At 42.4% G+C, this 20,057-nt stretch overlaps 1 protein-coding gene across 1 annotated transcript in view; it reads left to right on the top strand.

Moving 5' to 3' along the window:
- Positions 1-19,849, top strand: part of LOC133652165 (all-trans-retinol 13,14-reductase-like) — a 31,323-nt gene extending 11,474 nt beyond the window's left edge. The window contains exons 3-12 of the mRNA XM_062050607.1: positions 83-221; positions 283-385; positions 1,314-1,509; positions 1,580-1,777; positions 5,523-5,642; positions 5,723-5,861; positions 11,903-12,012; positions 16,708-16,874; positions 18,304-18,463; positions 19,289-19,849. Coding sequence (XP_061906591.1) covers positions 83-221; positions 283-385; positions 1,314-1,509; positions 1,580-1,777; positions 5,523-5,642; positions 5,723-5,861; positions 11,903-12,012; positions 16,708-16,874; positions 18,304-18,463; positions 19,289-19,428 — 1,472 coding nt within the window. The 3' untranslated portion in view covers positions 19,429-19,849. The remainder of the gene's footprint in view (positions 1-82; positions 222-282; positions 386-1,313; positions 1,510-1,579; positions 1,778-5,522; positions 5,643-5,722; positions 5,862-11,902; positions 12,013-16,707; positions 16,875-18,303; positions 18,464-19,288) is intronic.
- The last annotated feature ends 208 nt before the right edge of the window (positions 19,850-20,057 follow it).

Below are 20,057 nucleotides of genomic sequence, written 5' to 3'. Positions count from 1 at the left end.
ACTATTACCAAGACCTTGTACAACAACCTTTCTTTAGTCCAGGAAGCAAATCAATAAGTGTTTTGATTGTTCCTTCTGTCAGGTATTCATTATCTTGGTCAGCTTCACGACAACAGTCTGCTTCGAGTGGCTCTGGACCAGATCACAGAGGGTCAGCTGCAGTTCACCCGACTTGAACAACACTTTGATACTTTAGTTCTGGGCCAGCCTGGACAACACAGGTACAGCATGTACTTCAAATGTGTAGTACTTCATCTCAGACTATTTGCATGCACTGCTCAGGGAGTACCACATCCATGCCGGAAAGACTGAAATGGCGGAGAGTCTGAAGAAACAGTTTCCAGAGGAGGAAGACGCCATCGATGAGTTCTTTCGCTTGATGAAGGTACACTCGGAGAAGTACTGGTGATCAAAACCGGCGGTGGTATCGTGTCAAACTCAAAGCCCAGGGGCCAAATCTGGCCCGCCACGTCATTATATGTGGTCCGCCACTTTAGGTTAATGTGTCACGCCACATCATTTTGAAGTGGCCTGCCAAATCCTTTTTACGTGGCCTGCCACTTGATCTTAAGTGGTCTGCCACATCATATATGTGGCAAGCCACCTCTTTTTAACCTGTACTGCCATATATTTTTAATGACCTGCTTAATCATTCTAAATTGGCCTGCTCCATATATAACTCAAGCCACATCTCTTTAAAGTGGCCAGCTACATCTTTTTAAACTAGCCAGCCAAATCTTTTTAAACTGGCCAGCCAAATCATTTTATAGTGGCCCACGACGTCAGTTTAAATTGGCCAGCCACATCTTTTTAAAATGGCCGGCCACTTCTTTTTAAAGTGGCCAGCCACATCTCTTTAAAATGGCCTGCCTAATCATTCTAAAGTGGCCTGCCCCATCATATATAAGTCAAGCCAGATCTTTTTAATCTGGCCTGCCAGATCTTTTTATATGTCCTGCCAAATCATTTTAAAGTGGCCCGCCACATCATTTTTAAATGGCCTGCCAAATCATTTTAAAGTGGACCGCCACTTCATTTTAAGGTGCCAAGCCACATTTTTTAACATCACCATTTTTAATGTGGATTGCTAAATCATTTTAAATTGGCCAGCCACATCTTTTTAAAGTGACAAGCTACATCTTTAAAAATTGCCAGCCAAATCATTTAAAATTGGCTCGCCACATCATTTTAATGTGGCAAGCTAAAATTTTTCAAACGGCCTGCCAAATAATTTTAAAGTGGCCCGCCACATCTTTTAAAATGGCCTGCCAAAACAACTAGCTAGCTTCTTGCGACTGTCTGCTGTATTGTAGTCGGTGTCACAGCGGACGCCACTCATCGCCTGTTTGAAGATTATTCCTTACTGGCTGGTCACATTCCTCATTTGGACGGGTCTACTGGATCGAATATCTACAGTGTTCCGCCTGGCGACAACAAACCATTCTCAAATGATGTCCCGTCTGACAGACAACAAGGACCTGCAAGCCTTGTCCGCCTACCTCTTCTATGGTGACACACACATTCCTAAATGGGACCCAGGAAGCCGAAAGTGACACTTTCTTTTCTCGTTTCCTTGAAGGTGTGCCTCCTAAAGAGTCCAGCTTCCTCATCAACGCTCTTCTTATTCACCATTACAAGCGGGGTGCGTATTACCCACGAGGGGGCGCCAGTGAGTTTGCCTTTCACATCATTCCGGTCATCCAGCAGTCAGGGGGCGCTGTGTTGGTCCGAGCTCCTGTGCAGCGAATTCTGCTGAACCAGCAAGGGAGAGCCTGTGGTGAGAAAAGATTCTTCATATGTTCTTCATAATAATAATGTTTGACATATTTATTCTTCATATTCACGTCAGGAGTTTAAGGATGTTTGCATCATTCTAGGAGCTTTTAAAATCTGTTCGTTTGTGTTTCTACCGCACCTCCGAACCTTGAAGAAAATTATATTCCAGTCAACAATCTCCTTCTGCCATTTCAAGTTTGGTTGCGGGGGCAGAAGCCTAAGCAGAGAAGCCCAGACTTCCCTCTCCCCAACTACTTCGTCTAGCTCCTCTCCGAGATGTTCCCAGGCCAGCTGGGAGACATAGTCACCCCCCGACGTGTCCTGGGTCTTCCCCGTGGTTTCTTACTGGTCAGACGTCGCCCCAGGGAAGCATCCGCAGGACATCCTCACCAGATGCCCGAACAACCCCATCGACTTTGCTCCAAGTTCCTCCTGTATTACAAAGCTTCTCACCCTATTTCCAAGGAAGAGCCCCACCACCCTACGGAGGAAACTCATTTTGGCCGCTTGTTCCCGTGATCTGATCCACATCACCGCAGACGGTGCACCGATTTGCCTGACCACCTCACAATCCCCTCTTCCCTCACTCTTACTGGAACTCCTTCACTTGGGGCAAGATCTCATCCTGAAACTGGAGATCACACTTTTCCAGACGAGAACCTAAAAGAGACCTAATCCTGCAGCCACCAAAGCAGATCCCCTCAACGCCCTGACTGTGCCTAGAAATTGTATCCATAAAAATTATGAACATAATTGGTGACAAAGGGCAGCCTTGGTGTAGTCCAACCCTCACAGAAAACGGGTCTGATTTACTGCTGGCAATGCCGACCAAGCTCTGACACTAATCATAAAGGGAGTGGACCGACACAATTAGACAGACCCCTTTTCCCATAGGACTCCCCACAGGACTTCCCAAGGGATCACGGCCTAATACCTTCTCCAAGTTCACAAAACACATGTAGACTGCTTGGGAAAACTCCCATTCACCTTCAAGGACTCTGCCAAGAGTATAGAGCTTGTCCATTGTTCCATGACCAGGACAAAAACCACACCGCTCCTCTTGAATTCGAGGTTCCTCTCCTGTACACCCAAATAGACCTTAACACCAAGGCTGAGGAGTGTGATCCCGCAATAGTTGTAACACACCCTTGGAGAGAGGAACCAAAACCCCTGTCTGCCAATCTAGAGGCCCGGTTTCCACGCAATGTTGCAGAGTCTCGTCAACCAAGGCATCCCCACATACGCCTCATATGTACGTATCTCATATGCTTGCGGGGCGCTGCCACAGAGTAGATTTTTAGAGGCCCTTCAACCTCAGCCCCAGAGATAGGAGAACCCACCACAGAGTCCCCAGGCACTGATTTCTCATTGGAAGGCACATAGGTGGGATTGAGGAGGTCTTCAAAGTATTTCATCCACCAAATACCAACATCCTAAATCGAGATCAGCAGCATACCGTCCGCACCATACATGGTGTTGACAGTAAAATGCTTCCCCTTCCTCAGATGGTGGATGGTGGTCCAGAATCTTTTCTAAGCCATCCGGAAGTCGTTCTCCATGGTTTCCTTAAATTCCTCCCATGTCCAAAATTTTTAATATTACCGCCAAAGCCGTACACTGCTTGGTCTGTCACTATCTGTCAGCTTCCTCCAGAGTCCTATGAGCCAAAAAAAAAACAATAGGACTCCTTCCTCAGCTTGACGGCATCCCACACGGCTCGTGTCCACCAGCGGGTTCTGGGATTACCCCACATTATGCACCAAACACCTGGCGGCCACAGTTCCGATTAGCCTCTTCGACAATAGAGGCAGAGAACATGGCCAACTCGGCCTCGATTTCCACTGCCTCCCTTGGAACATGTTTAAAGTTTTTCTAGTGGTAGAAATTGAAACTCTTTCTGATGGGAGACTTTTGCCAGACGTTCTCATTAGAATCTCATTATGCGTTTGGACCTGCCTGTGATGACCGAAATCCTTCCCAACTCACCATGAGGTGGTGATTGGTTGAAAGCGCCACCCCTCTCTTCACCCAAGTGTCCAAGGCATGGGATCACAAAGTCAATCAATTGTGGCCCACAGTGTCTGGCTGCCATGGTTACTATCATACTTGAACATTATGTTTGTTATTGATAATCTATGATGAGCACAAAAGTCCAGTAACAAAAGACAACTCGGGTTTAAATCCGGGCGATCGTTCCTCCCAACCAGCCCTCTCTAAGTTTCACTATTGTTGCTCATGTGAGCACAGAAGTCCCCCAGCAAAAGAAGGGAATCACTTGATGAGCATTCTCCAGGACTTCATCTAAGTCAGGGGTGTCCAAACTAATTTACAGCCATCTTATGCACACAAATCAGGTCAATGACCATAAATTGTTGTAACTTGACCACACAACATTTACTTATATGACCCAATCCAAACAACCTTTACCACTCATGGCGCAAAAAAAAAAAGCACAACCAACACAAAAAGTCAACACACATGGTCACACATAATACAACCCGATTACTGAACTTTGTGGATATTATAAAACAAATCCAAACACAATTCAAAATTACACTCTTTAAAAAATCCATTACAATGCACGATGGGTAAAATGAAAAACAACCTCTACACTCATCAATGTTTGGCACATTTTAGCTGCTTGATATTTCTGACTGATTACAAAACTTTGAGGAGGTCGTCACGGAAGTGAACACGGTAGGAGTCCAACTTTCACATATTCTTAATACCCAATTATATCAATTAAATATATATCATAAATAATATTATACATACACATGTATATATATATATTTTTACTTTACATGCAGTCGGATTTTGGCCCCCAAGTCCAAACGTTTGGTCACCCCTGATGTAGGGAATCCAAAAAGGGCGGGGACTCTGAACTACTGTTTGGTGCGTAAGTGCAACAACAGTCGGTACCCATCCCACCCACCTGGGGAGGGAGGAAAACTACTGTCTTGTCTGCTGGGTTCAACTCCAAAGTACAGGCTCTCAGCCAGGGGGCTAGAAGTGCTACCCCCGTCCGCCGCCTCTCTGTGCTTATAATGCCAGAGTGGAGGACAGTCCTGCCCCTCTTGAAGGACTGGTTCCAGAGCCCTTGCTGTGCGTCGAGGTGAGTCCGACTATATCCAGCCGGAACTTCTTCACTTTACGCACCAGCTCAGGCTCTTTACCACCCAGCGAAGTGATTTTCCACGTCCGTAGAGCTGGCTTCTGCAGCTGGGGAACGGAACGCCAAGGTCCCTGCTTTTGGCTTCCGTCCAACTTACAATGTATACGACCATGAGTGGTGAGCCCATTGGAGGGGACACCCACGTTACCTCTTCGGGCTGTGCCCAGCCGGGCCGCATGTGGGCCCCATTTAGCCCCACCTGTAGGCTTGGCTTCAGATGAGGCCTGGTGACCTGGTGTCTTATAATTACTAGGTTTGTTCACATGCGTGTTTGTTTATGGACTACGTTCCACAGATTTGGTGGTTCGGTGTTGCTGTCTATTTCCTTTTGTAGCTTTTCTACTTTTGCTGCACTTTTCAAATGATTGAAATGAAGCTTGTAAAAAATTAGTTAGCTTAAACACAAACGCTCCTATCCCGTTCCACCAATCAGCAGTTCTAACCCTCCCCTTTATCTGTTCCTGGGTCTGAAGGAGGAAACATTTAGGACAAAGTTTGGTTCATGTACGACTTTTCAAATGTTACTCCTCCCACTGCTCATTTTTTGTTTGTCGGGATGTTTTGGTGGCAGGTGTGACAGTTCTGAAAGGCCAAAAGGAGTTGGAGATCTTTGCTCCTGTTGTCATCTCCAACGCAGGAATCTTCAACACATTCCAGAAGTTTTTGCCCCGGCAGATCCAAGAGAAAGCAGGTGATGGATGGACTGTTTGGCTTCCAACTCCTACTGCTCGCTTGTTTTCCAGCTTGGCTTCGAATCCTTTGTCTGTGCAGAGATCCAGTCCTTGTTGAGCATGGTGCGTCACGGTATGGGCTCCTTCTTGGTCTTTGTTGGTCTGGACGGAACCAAAGAAGAACTGGGAATCGTTTCCACCAATTTCTGGATGTACAAAGACAACGATCTTGACTCCCTGTAAGTTCCTGAAATGTCCCAACTAAAAACAAAAGTGTCTTCAATCCGACTCTTTGGGTCACCGCGTAGAAGAACACGTCCATCTTGTTTATCTTCATCTTTACTCCTCTGGTCTTCTTGTAAAACTGCACTGCATCACTTTGACAAGTGTTTAGGTGACCTGCTTCTGCTAGTGCGCCAGTGTAAATATTATAGAGAAGTGTCATAATAAGACTGTGCTCTTTTTTATCTCTGGAAACACACACACACACACACACACACACGCACACACACACACACACACACACACACACACACACACACACACACACACACACACACACACACACACACACACACACACACACTCGTTATTGTGTGAATGCTCCAAAACATTCACACATGTGGTGTTCTACACCAAAATTAATCTATTTATTCTTATTATTATTATTATTATTATTGTGTGAATTCTCCAAAACATTCACAAATATGGTTTTCTACACCAAAATGCATCTATTTATTATTATTATTATTGTTGTGTGAATGCTCCAAAACATTCACACATATGGTTTTCTACACCAAAATGCATCTATTTATCATTAATATTATTATTGTGTAAATGTTCCAAAACATTCACATATATGCTTTCTACACCAAAATGCATCTATGTATTATTATTATTGTGTGAATGTTCCAAAACATTCACACATATGGTTTTCTACACCAAAATGCATTTATTTATTATTATTATTGTTATTATTATTATTATTATTATTGTGTGAATATTTTGCAACAATCACAGCTATGGTTTTCTACACCAAAATTAATCTATTTATTCTTCTTCTTCTTATTATTATTATTATTATTGTGTGAATGCTCCAAAACATTCACACATATGGTTTTCTTGTCATGATCCGTGGTCCGGATCATGTTTTTGTTATGTTCTGTAAGTTTTGGACTCCCTGAGTTCCTGTTTTTGTGCACCCTTGTTTGTTACCATCGTTACTTATTATTTCCACCTGGCTCTGATTAGTGTTCGCCCGCTCACCTGCTTCGCGAACACTAATCAGAGGCATTATTTAAGCTTGCCTTTGCCAGTCAGTCATCCTGGCGTCATTGTTTGCTTCATGCCTTGCCACGTAAGTTTTGTTTGTTCATGCCACAGTTAGTGAGTTTTGCCTTGTCCATAGTCCATGCTAAGTGTTAGCTTCTGTTTCCTGCGCTAAGTTTTTGTGCTTTAGCTCCAAGTGCGATCAGCGTGTTGTGCCTTCGCCTTGTGTTACTTTTTGTTTGTGCCTCTTCGAGAGTTGAGAATTGAATCATGTTTTTACCTGCACGCCTTGTCCGGAGTAGTCCGTCTGCCTTCCTGGGAGAACCCGCAGTAAGCTGCGAAAACCACGTTGTGACATTTCTACACCAAAATGCATCTATTTATTATTATTATTACTATTATTATTATTATCATTGTGTGAAAGTTCCAAAACATTCACAGCTATGGTTTTCTACACCAAAATGCATCTATTTATTATTATTATTGTGTGAATGTTCCAAAACATTCACACATATGGTTTTCTACATTAAAATGCATTTATTTATTATTATTATTATTATTATTATTATTATTGTGTGAATGTTGCAGAACATTCACAGCTATGGTTTTCTACACCAAAATTCATCTATTTATTCTTCTTCTTATTATAATTATTATTATTGTGTGAATGCTCCAAAATATTCACACATATGGTTTTCTTCACCAAAATGCATCTATTTATTATTATTATTGTTATTATTATTATTATTATTGTGTGAATGTTCCAAAACATTCACAGCTATGGTTTTCTACACCAAAATGCATTTATTTATAATTATTATTATTATTATTATTATTGTGTGAATGCTTCAAAACATTCACACATATGGTTTTCTACACCAAAATGCATCTATTTATAAATATTGTTATTATTATTGTGTGAATGCTCCAAAACATTCACACATATGGTTTTCTACATCAAAATGCATCTATTTATTATTATTATTATTATTATTATTATTGTGTGAATGTTCCAAAACACTCAAAGCTATGGTTTTCTACACCAAAATGCATCTATTTATTCTTCTTCTTATTATTATTATTATCATTATTATTGTGTGAATGTTCCAAAACATTCACACATATGGTTTTCTACACCAAAATGCTTCTATTCATTATTATTTATATTATTATTATTCCCCAGATTTTGGCGCGCTCTACCTTCCACATTTTTCATCGAATTTAAACAATTCCAACTTCAAACTGTTCAGCCTATTCGGGAATCGCGAACTTTTTATTTACAAATTCCCAGATTTCCCAGAATTCCCGGGACATTTTTCCCATTTAAAATGAATTGGCTAATTTTCAAACATTTACCATTCCCACATTTTTCCACCGATTCAAACCATTCCACCTTCAACAAAAACCTCAAACACCCAAAGAAGTTTTGGAAAATCATCAAATCTTTGTCCGGCTGCTGTAATTCAGTCAATCTCCCACCTAGTATACTTGTTGATGGTGTCAGAGTAAGTGACAGAAGAGAAATGGGTAGTCATTTTAATAATCATTTTATTTCCTCTGGTTTTCTCTACAATTCTGACAACTCTACTGAAGTTCCGCTAACTCCGGAAAGAACCGTTGAAAATACCCAGGTTTTTAACTTTACGCCCTTTACCACAACAGAGGTCATGAGGGCTCTAAAGCAACTTAAACCTAGAAAGCCAGCTGGCTCAGATAAGTTGGAGCCGATCTTTTTAAAGTTGGCAGCTGAAATTATAGCTGAACCACTGACTCACATTTTTAACCTTACTCTAATTTCAAATGAAATCCCTTTGGATTGGAAATCTGCCCTTGTAATCCCCCTATTAAAAGGAGGTGACCCTAGTAATCTAAATAATTACAGACCGATCTCTAAACTCTCTGTTCTGGCAAAAGTGCTTGAATCCCTTATCAGTGAACAGATAAAAGACTTTTTGGACACCAACTTTATCCTGTCACCATTTCAGTCAGGTTTTCGCAGAAATCACAGTACTGTTACTGCTGCTATGAAGTTTATAAATGATGTAACTGAAGCTCTTGACAAGAAGCAGTGCTGTCTGTCCCTCTTTATTGACTTTTCAAAGGCATTTGATACTGTTGATCATGTCATTTTAATCAAACGTCTTTCAGCTATTGGTTTTTCTCAGCAAGCAGTTGGATGGTTTGCAAATTACCTCACAAGTAGAACTCAGGCTGTTCAGATAGAAGGTTCCTCCTCGGACGTACTGCAAGTGAAAAAGGGTGTCCCTCAAGGTTCTGTGTTGGGCCCATTATTATTCACTATTTACATAAATAATCTTGGACAGAATATTCCGAACTCAACTTTCCATTTCTATGCTGATGATACTGTCATATACTGTACAGCACCCACTCCTGCTGAGGCCTTTAAATATCTACAACATGCATTTGACAGAGTACAAGAACAACTTTGCTATCTTCAACTGGTTTTAAATGCAGAGAAAACAAAGTGTATGTTCTTTACCACATCAAAAACTGTAAGATCAGCACTGTGTGAGAACATTTTAACAAGAAATGGGCAACAAATTATGTTAGTATGTGCTTTTAAATATTTAGGATTTTTAATTGATGACCACTTGAGTTTTAAGGAGCACATTCAGTATGTTGTAAAAAAACTGAAACTTTTACTGGGATTTTATTATAGAAACAAGTCTTGCTTTTCTTTTACTGTGAAACAGAAATTGGTGGAAACAACCTTCTTACCTGTTATTGACTATGGAGATGTGTTGTACATGAATGCTACTGCTGGTTGTCTCCACAAGCTGGATAGTGTGTACCACGGTGCACTGAGATTTATCACCAACTGCGCTCCCCTTACTCACCATTGCGTATTATACTCAATGGTTAACTGGACATCTTTATGTGCTCGACGCCTCAATCATTGGTATGTTTTCATCTACAAAACCATTCTGGGTATCACTCCATCTTATCTGTCTTGTCTTTTAACAAAGAAACAAGGAAGTCACAATCTTCGTTCAATGAATGTTCTGCAATTTGTCGTCCCCAAAGTAAGAACTGAACTGGGCAAAAAAGCATTTAGGTTTTCAGCAGCGAAGGCTTGGAATAACCTACAATCAAATATTAAACTTCAAACCCTTGTTACGTTGAATGAGTTTAAAGCTTCTGTGAAAGGACTGCAGTCTACCTTGTCTGTATGCACATGTGTTATGTGAGCAAGTTTTAATGTCGTAAGTGTGATGTTTTATGTATTTGTTTACTGTTTTTAATGTAACCTTGCTGCTGCCCTCTTGGCCAGGTCTCCCTTGGAAAAGAGATCTTTGATCTCAATGGGATTTTACCTGGTTAAATAAAGGCTAATAATAATAAATAACATATTCCACTCATCCTGGAAATTCAAACTATCAGTTTTCCATATTAAAAAAATTCCAGGAATTTCAAGAATTCCTGGTTTTCCAGAGCCCTGTTTGCATCCTTTTTTCTGTCGGCTACTCCCTCCGCATTTTTCAACGCATTTCAACTGTTCCACCGTCAAAACATTCCTCTTAATCAGGACAAAAAAACAAAGTTGTTTTTTTAACTGGAAAAATTCCCAGTTTTCCTGAAATTCAGGGAATTCCGTAATACCATTTCTGAATTCAAAATATTACTACTTCAGCATTTCTCGACCGATTTGAAAAATTCCAACACCAACCATTTCAACTCATTCAGAAAATTCAATCCAATTTTTAAAAAAATTCCCACTTTTGTAGAAATTTCCAAATTTTCTGGAAATTTCCATTTAAATCAATGGGACATTCTTCAAAGTTCCACAACTCCCACATTTTTCATCAGATTCAAAATGTTCCAACTCCAAAATATACAGCCTGTTCAGGAATTGTGTGCTCTACTTCAACACTTCTAAAAAAAATTCCCGGATATGCCATAATTCCTTCTTTTTTTTTCCACTTTCCCCATTCAAAATGAATTGTCTATTTTTCAAACTTCCACAATTCCCACATTCTTCAACCCATTCAAACCATTCTACCTTCAACACATTAAACTCCTCCTAGATATTCAACTACTATTTTTTCACATTCAACAAATTTCCAGAAATTCCCGTTTTTTTGTAACCTAATTCCACCCTTTTTAACTTCGACGACTCCTTTCACATTTTTCAACCCATTTCAACCGTTCCACCGTCAAAATACTCCTCATCGTCAGGACAAAAAAACTAATTTGTTAAGGAACTAGACATTCCGGGTTTTCCCAAAATTCCAGGAATATCTCAATTAAAAAGTGTTACTACTTCAACATTTCTTGACCGATTTAAACGAATTTAGCACCAACCAATTCAGCTGATTCAGGATTGTCATGCTTCTAATCATTAAAAAAAAAAATCCAGCTTTTCCCCAAATTCACAAATTTCCAGGAAGTTCCCATTGAAATGAATGGGACATTTTTCCAGGTTAAACAATTCCCACATTTTTCAACTTATTCAAACCATTTCAACATTAACACATTCCACTCATCCTGGACATTCAAACTAACACTTTCCAAGTTTCAAACTAAATTCTGGTTTTCCCGGAAATACAAACTCTTCAACATTCAAATCATTCCAACATTCAAACCATTCTTACATTCATACTACATTCTGTCAGCATTTCAGTTCAACTTCAGCATTGGAGCCTTCACACCTCATCCATTTTATATTCAACGTCCTTTCTATGGTGGTCAAGTCCTATGTTGGCTTACACGATGCAAGTGCTTATACTACTCCAAGTCTGAGCAGAAAGCAACATCAAATCATCATAAACTACTGAAGGACGTTCATGTAGCCATGCATTAATAATGTCAAGTGTGTGTGTGTGTGTGTGTGTCTGTGTGTGTGTGTGTGTGTGTGTGTGTGTGTGTGTGTGTGTGTGTGTGTGTGTGTGTGTGTGTGTGTGTGTGTGTGTGTGTGTGTGTGTGTGTGTGTGTGTGTGTGTGTGTGTGTGTGTGTGTGTGTGTGTGTGTGTGTTTGTGTGTGTGTGTGAAGGATGGATCAATACTCCTCCCTGAGCAGAGAGCAGGTACTTGGCAACATTCCCATGATGTTCATCACCTTTCCGTCTGCCAAAGATCCCACCTCCAGCGTTCGGCAGCCAGGTAACCACACCACTTTTATCCCACGATAATGACATTAATGATGTCGTGTGATCGCTACACCAATACGAACATGTACAACGTGAACGACTGTATGTGTTCCCTCGTGTAGTTTTTATGAATATTTAATGTATTTGAGGGCATCATAAACTCTCATAATAATAATAATAATAATAGTAAATGCCACTTATCCGAGGTCGGGTCACGGGGGCATCAGCCGAAACATAGAAGCCCAGCTACTTTGTCCAGCTCCTCCCAGGGGATCTTAAGGCGTTCCCAGGTCAGCCGGGAGACATAGTCTTCCCAACGTGTCGTGGGTCTTCCCCTTGGCGTCCTACCAGGGAGGCGTACGGGGGGCATCCTGACCAGATGCCCGAGCCACCTCATCTGGCTCCTCTCGAAGTGGAGGAGTAGCGGCTTTACTCCGGGCTCCTCCCGAATGACAGAGCTTCTCACCCTATCTCTAAGGAAGACACTTGCCACCCGATGGAGGTAACTCATATCGTCCGCTTGTACCCGTGATCTTGTCCTTTCGGTCATAACCCAAACCTCATGACCATAGGTGAGGATACGAACGTAGATTGACCGGTACATTGAGAGCTCCTTCTTCACCACGGCGGCCCGATACAGGATCTGCATGACTGCAGACGCAGCACCACTCGGGAACAAGATTTTGAGGTCCTTTAACTCCTCCAATTGGGGCAATATCTCCTCTACCACCTAGAGATGGCACTCCACCCTTTTTGGGCGAGAACCATGGACTCAGACTTGGAGGTGCTGATTTTCATCCCAGTCGCTTCACACTCGGCTGAAAACCGATAATAAATAATGATTAGATTTGTTACAGTGAGAACTGGGCACCCATAATAATGTTATCAACCTTTCACACACACCCTGAACACTTTCTATACTCTTTTGTAATTGTAACATATCCAATACTGCCAAATAATGATACTGAATATTTGATGATGGCGGTGTCACGGTGGCCAAGTGAGGAACAAAGTTACAAAGAGTTGTTGGTACAGTGTCTTAAAGAGATGCTGGTGCAAATGACAGCGAGATCCGTTTCTTAACCATAGGGCCCATTGTAGAGCCGGAAGCGCCGCCCAAAGGGCCTCAAATAAATATGTGTATCTCAGAGACCACAGCCGCGTTCAGTTGTAGAACACTGTTCCACCACTTATGGCAGTAATGACAATATCAAACAAACAGAAGCAGTCTGGAGCTAACGTCATAGAGAAGTTTCTGAAGTGCAAAAATTATTAGAATGCACAGAATTTTTGGGCGAGATTGTAGGAAGAGAAACACAAGAGCACAGCTAAAATGTTCAACAAGCAAGTAAAAAGCAAATGGTGCTGATGTTGACCAGACTGTACAACTGTTCCATGGTGTAGATGTCACCCAGACTGGACAACTGTTCCATGGTGCATAACTGTTCCATGGTGCAAATAACGAACAGACTGCATAACTGTTCCATGGTGCAGATGTCACCCAGACTGGACAACTGTTCCATGGTGCATAACTGTTCCATGGTGCAAATAACGAACAGACTGCATAACTGTTCCATGGTGTAGATGTCACCCAGACTGGACAACTGTTCCATGGTGCATAACTGTTCCATGGTGCAAATAACGAACAGACTGCATAACTGTTCCATGGTGCAGATGTCACCCAGACTGCATAACTGTTCCATGGTGCATAACTGCTCCATGGTGCAGATAACGACCAGACTGCATAACTATTCCATGGTGCATAACTGTTCCATGGTGCAGATGTCACCCAGACTGCATAACTGTTCCATGGTGCATAACTGTTCCATGGTGCAGATAACGACCAGACTGCATAACTGTTCCATGGTGCAGATGTCACCCAGATTGTACAACTGTTCCATGGCGCAGATGTCGTGCCAGACCGTACAACTGTTCTGTGGTGCATAACTGTTCCATGGTGCAGATGTCAACCAGACTGTACAACTGTACAACCATGGTGCAGATGCAGATGTAGACCAGCCTGTACAAATGTTCCATGGTGCAGATGTCTACCAGACTGCATCACTGTTCCATGGCGCAGATGGAGACAAGACTGCATAACTGTTCCATGGTGCAGATGTCGCCCAGACTGTACAACTGTTCCATGGCGCAGATGTCGCGCCAGACTGTACAACTGTTCTGTGGTGCATAACTGTTCCATGGTGCAGATGTCACCCAGACTGTAAAACTGTTTCATGGTGCAGATGTCGACCAGACTGTACAACTGTACAACCATGGTGCAGATGCAGATGTAGACCAGCCTGTACAAATGTTCCATGGCGCAGATGTCTACCAGACTGCATAACTGTTCCATGGTGCAGATGTCACCAAGACTGTATAACCATTTCATGGTGCATAACGGTCCCATGGTGCAGATGTCATCCACACTGCATAACTGTTCCATGGTGCATAACTGTTCCATGGTTCATAACTTTTCCATGGTGCAGATGTCACCCACACTGCATAACTGTTCCATGGTTCATAACTGTTCCATGGTGCATAACTGTTCCATGGTGCGTAACTGTTCCCTGGTGCAGATTTTGACCAAACTGTACAACTGTTCATTGGTGCTGATGTCACCCAGACTGCATAACTCTTCCATGGTGCATAACTGTTCCAGGGTGCAGATGTCGACCAGAATGCATAACTGTTCTATGGTGCAGATGTCACCCAGACTGCATAACTGTTCCATGGTGCATGACTGTTCCATGGTGCATAACTGTTCCATGGTTCAGACGTCACCCACACTGCATAACTGTTCCATGGTGCATAACTTTTCCATGGTGCAGATGTCGACCAGACTGTACAACTGTTCCATGGTGCTGATGTCACCCAGACTGCATAACTGTTCCATGGTGCATAACTGTTCCAGGGTGCAGATATCGACCAGAATGCAAAACTGTTCCATGGTGCAGATGTCACCCAGACTGCATAACTGTTCCAGGGTGCAGATATCGACCAGAATGCAAAACTGTTCCATGGTGCAGATGTCACCAGACTGCATAACTGTTCGATGATGCAGATGTCACCAAGACTGCATAACTGTTCCCTGTTGCAGATGTCGACCATACTGCATAACTGTTCCATGGTGCAGATGTCACCAGACTGCATAACTGTTCGATGATGCAGATGTCACCAAGACTGCATAACTGTTCCCTGTTGCAGATGTCGACCATACTGCATAGCTGTTCCAGGGTGTAGATGTCACCCAGACTGCATAACTGTTCCATGGTGCAGATGTCAACCAGATTGCACAACCTTTCCATGGTGCAGATGTAGACCACACTGTACAACTGTTCCATGGTGCATAACTGTTCAATCGTGCACATGTCAGCGAGACTGTACAACTGTTCTATGGGGCAGATGTAGACCAGACTGCATCACCTTTCCATGGTGCAGATGTAGACCACACTGTACAACGGTTCCATGGTGCATAACTGTTCAATGGGGCACATGTCACCCAGACTGTACAACTGTTCCATGGTGCATAACTGTTCAATGGTACACATGTCCCCCAGACTGTACAACTGTTCCATGGTGCAGATGTTGACCAGACTGTACAACTGTTCCATGATGCAGATGTACAGTCTGTATAACTGTTCCAGGGTGCAGATGTCCACCAGACTGCATAACTGTTCCATGGTGCATAACTGTTCAATGGTGCATAACTGCTCCCTGGTGCAGATGACGACTAGACTGTACAACTGTTCCATGGTGCCGATGTCACCCAGACTGCATAACTGTTCCATGGTGCATAACTCTTCCATTCTGCAGATGTCGACCAGAATGTACAACTGTTCCATGGTGCAGATGTCTACCAGACTGCATAACTGTTTTATGGTGCAAATGTCGAAAAGACTGCATAACTATTTTATGGTGCAGATGTCAACCAGACTGCATAACTGTTCCGTGGTGCATAACTGTTCCATTCTGCAGATGTTGAGTTAAAGTTAAAAGTTAAAGTGCCAATGATTGTCACACACACACACTAGGTGCGGTGAAATGATCCGCTGCTTTTGACCCATCCCCACAGGGGAGCAGTAAGCAGTCGACCAGAATGTACAACTGTTCCATAGTGCAGATGTCTACCAGACTGCATAACTGTTCCATGGTGCAGATGTCGACCAGGCTGCATAACTTTTCCATGGTGCAGATGTAGACCACATTGTTCAACTGTTCCATGGTGCATAACTGTTCCATGGTGCACATGTCACCCAGACCGCTAACTCTTCCATAGTGCATAACTGTTCCATGTTGCAGATGTCGACCAGACTGAACAACTGTTCCATGGTGCAGATGTCCACCAGACTTTAATAACTGTTCCATGGCGCAGATGTCGACTAGACTGTACAACTGGGGCGGTATAGCTCGGTTGGTAGAGTGGCTGTGCCAGCAACTTGAGGGTTCCAAGTTCGATCCTCGCTTCTGCCATCCTAGTCACTGCCGTTGTGTCCTTGGGCAAGACACTTTACCCACCTGCTCCCAGTGCCACACACACTGGTTTAAATGTAACTTAGATATTGGGTTTCACAATGTAAAGCGCTTTGAGTCACTAGAGAAAAGTGCTATATAAATATAATTCACTTCACTTCACAACTGTTCCATGGTGCAGATGTCGACCAGACTGTACAACTGTTCCATGTTCCAGCAGATGTTCTTGTGTGTTCAGGGAAGTCCTGCATGACGTTACTCACCATGGCTCGCTATGAGTGGTTTGAGGAATGGGAGAAGACCAAGCTGGGCAAGAGAGGACAAGACTACCTGGACCTGAAGAACGGAATGTCCCAGGAGCTGCTGGGCTGGGCCTTGACCATCTTCCCCCAACTGAAAGACAAGGTGTGTTTCCTTCAAGTGTGTACTTACCTTTTAAGACACACTAATACTACCCAATATTACAGTATTACTATTAGTATTAGTATTATGAATGGTTTCCTCCCACATTGCAAACCAAAATCTTGAAGAATGAGTCCAATCTGACACTTGCTGTCCTCCAAGGTCTACTGGGGTAGGCTCCAGCTTCAATTGCTGTCATCCAAGGTCTAGTGGAGTAGGCTCCCGTTTCACTTGCTGTCATCCAAGGTCTAGTGGAGTAGGCTCCCGTTTCACTTGCTGTCATCCAAGGTCTAGTGGAGTAGGCTCCTGCTTCACTTGCTGGCATCTAAAGTTTTCTGGGGTAGGCTCCAGCTTCACTTGCTGTCATCCAAGGTCGGCTGGGGTAGGCTCCAGCTTCACTTGCTGTCATCCAAGGTCGGCTGGGGTAGGTTCCAGCTTCAGTTTGTGTCATCTAAGGTCTGCTGGGTTAGGCTCCAGCTTCACTTGCTGTCATCTAAGGTATGCTGGGGTAGGCTCCAGCTTCACTTGCTGTCATCTAAGATCTGCTAGGGTAGGCTCCAGCTTCACTTGCTGTCATCCAAGGTCTACGAGGGTAGGCTTCACTTGCTGTCATCCAAGGTCTACTGGGGTAGGCTCCAGCTTCACTTGTTCTCATCTAGGGTCTGCTATGGTAGACTCCACCTTCACTTGCTGTCATCCAAGGTCTACCAGGGTAGGCTCCAGCTTCACTTGCTGTCATCCAGGGTCTGTTAGGGTAGGCCCAAGCTTCACTTGCTGTCATCCAAGGTCTACTGGGGTAGGCTCCAGCTTCACTTGCTGTCATCTTATATCTGCTGGAGTAGGCTCCAGCTTCACTTGCTGTCATCTAAGGTCTACTGGGGTAAGCCCCAGCTTCAATTGCTGTCATCCAAGGTCCACTGGGGTAGGCTCTAGCTTCACTTGCTGTCATCCAAGGTCTGCTGCGGGAGGCTCCAGTTTCACTTGCTGTCATCTAGGGTCTGCTGGGGTAGGCTCCAACTTCACGTGTGGTCATCTAAGGTCTGCTGGGGTAGGCTCCAGCTTCACTTGCTGTCATCTAGGGTCTGCTAGGGTAGGCTCCAGTTTCACTTGTTGTCATCTAAGGTATGCTAGAGTAGGCTCAGATGTGGTCAGATGTTCATGTGGTCTGGTGGTCAGGTGGTTTGGTGGTCAGATGTTCAGGTGGTTAGGTGGTCAGGTGGTCAGTTGTTCAGATTTTCAGGTGGTCATGTGGTCTGGTAGTCAGGTGGTCTGGTGGTCAGATGTTCAGATGTTCAGGTGGTTAGGTGGTTAGGTGGTTGTGTGCAGGTGGTGATGGTGGACGCTGCCACCCCCCTGACTAATGTGCACTACCTGCGCAGGTGGTGATGGTGGACGCTGCCACCCCCCTGACTAATGTGCCCTACCTGTGCAGGTGGTGATGGTGGATGCTGCCACCCCCCTGACTAATGTGCACTACCTGGGCGCCCCCAGAGGTGAGATGTACGGTGCTGAACACAACTTGGAGCGCTTCACCCCACAGGCGGTGGCTAGGACCAGACCACAAACACCAGTGGATGGTCTCTACCTGACAGGTGAGACCTAGCGGACCATCCCACCTCTAACACCCACTGATTATCTTTCTTTTTTTCTTTCTTGTTTGTTTGTTTGTTTTTTGTTTATCTGTTTGTTTGTTTATCTGTTTGTTTATCTTTTTGTCCATTTGTTTGTTTATCTGTTTTGTTTGTTTTTTCTGTTTTGTTTGATTTTTGTTTGTCTTTTTGTTTATCTGTTTGTTTGTTTATCTTTGTGTCTGTTTGTTTGTTTGTTTGTTTTTCTGTTTTGTTTGTCTTTTTGTTTATCTGTTTGTCTGTTTATCTTTGTGACTGTTTGTTTGTTTGTGTATCTGTTTGTTTGTTTATCTGTTTGTCTGTTTATTTGTTTGTTTATCTATTTGTTTGTTTGTTTTTCTGTTTTGTTTGTTTTTTGTTTGTCTTTTTGTTTATCTGTTTGTCTGTGTATCTTTGTGTCTGTTTGTTTTTTTGTGTATCTGTTTGTTTGTTTATTTGTTTGTTTTTGTTTGTTTGTTTTTGTTTATCTGCTTGGTTGTCTGTGTTTGTTTATCTGTTTGTTTGTTGGTTTATCTGTTGGTTTATCTGTTTGTTTATCTGTTTGTTCATTTGTTTGTATTTCTGTTTTGTTTATTTTTTTCTTTGTCTTTTTGTTTATCTGTTTGTTTATATTTTTGTCTGTTTGTTTGTTTATCTGTTTGTTTATCTGTTTGTTTATCTCTATGTTTGTTTGATTGTCTGTTTATCTGTTTTGTTGGGTTGTTTATCTGTTTGTTTTTCTGTTTTGTTTGTTATTTCTTTGTCTGTTTGTTTATTTGTTTGTTTGTTTGTCTGTTTGTCTGTTTGCAGGGCAGGACGTGTTCTGTAACGGCATGGCCGGAGCGCTGCATGGAGGACTTCTGTGTGCCTCAGCTGTCCTCCATCAGGTTCTCTACATCGACCTTATGGCCCTGAAGTCCCGTATGAAGAAAAAACATAAACTCACCTGAAAGTCAACATGACAACCCTTAATATGTATCAGGTGTATGCAGACACATATTACTTTTCACTATTGTGTTGTTTATTGTAGTATTAACATGTTTTACCAATACTGTAACGTATATTTATTGTAGTATTAACATGTTTTACCACTACTGTAACATAGATTTATTGTAGTATTAACATGTTTTAGCAATACTGTAATGTAAATGTATTGTGGTATTAACATGTTTTACCAATACTGTAACATAGATTTATTGTAGTATTAACATGTTTTACCAAAACAGTAACAGATTTATTGTAGTATTAACATGTTTTACCAATACTGTAACAAATATTTATTGTAGTATTAACATGTTTCACTAATACTGAAACATAGATTTATTGAAGTATTAATATTTGTTACCAATACTGTAAAATCTATTATTATGGTTTGCGCTCAGTGAGATTAAAAGGTTTACTTTGCATTGTTGCTGTGGATTGTTGTTTATTATTTACAGTAAAGACGATAGCAGCTTTAACATTCCTCCATTTTGTTGACGTCTGCTGGCAAGTTTGGTGACTATTTTCATGCTCCAAGTATCTTCAATCAAAAGTATTTCTAGCAGAAATGAAAGTAGCTCACCAAAGAATATTGCTG

This window comes from Entelurus aequoreus, linkage group LG06 (assembly GCF_033978785.1).
Source record: "Entelurus aequoreus isolate RoL-2023_Sb linkage group LG06, RoL_Eaeq_v1.1, whole genome shotgun sequence".
NCBI lineage: Eukaryota > Metazoa > Chordata > Actinopteri > Syngnathiformes > Syngnathidae > Entelurus > Entelurus aequoreus.
Note: the sequence above shows the minus strand (reverse complement) of the source record. Positions and strands in the feature narration are given on the sequence as shown.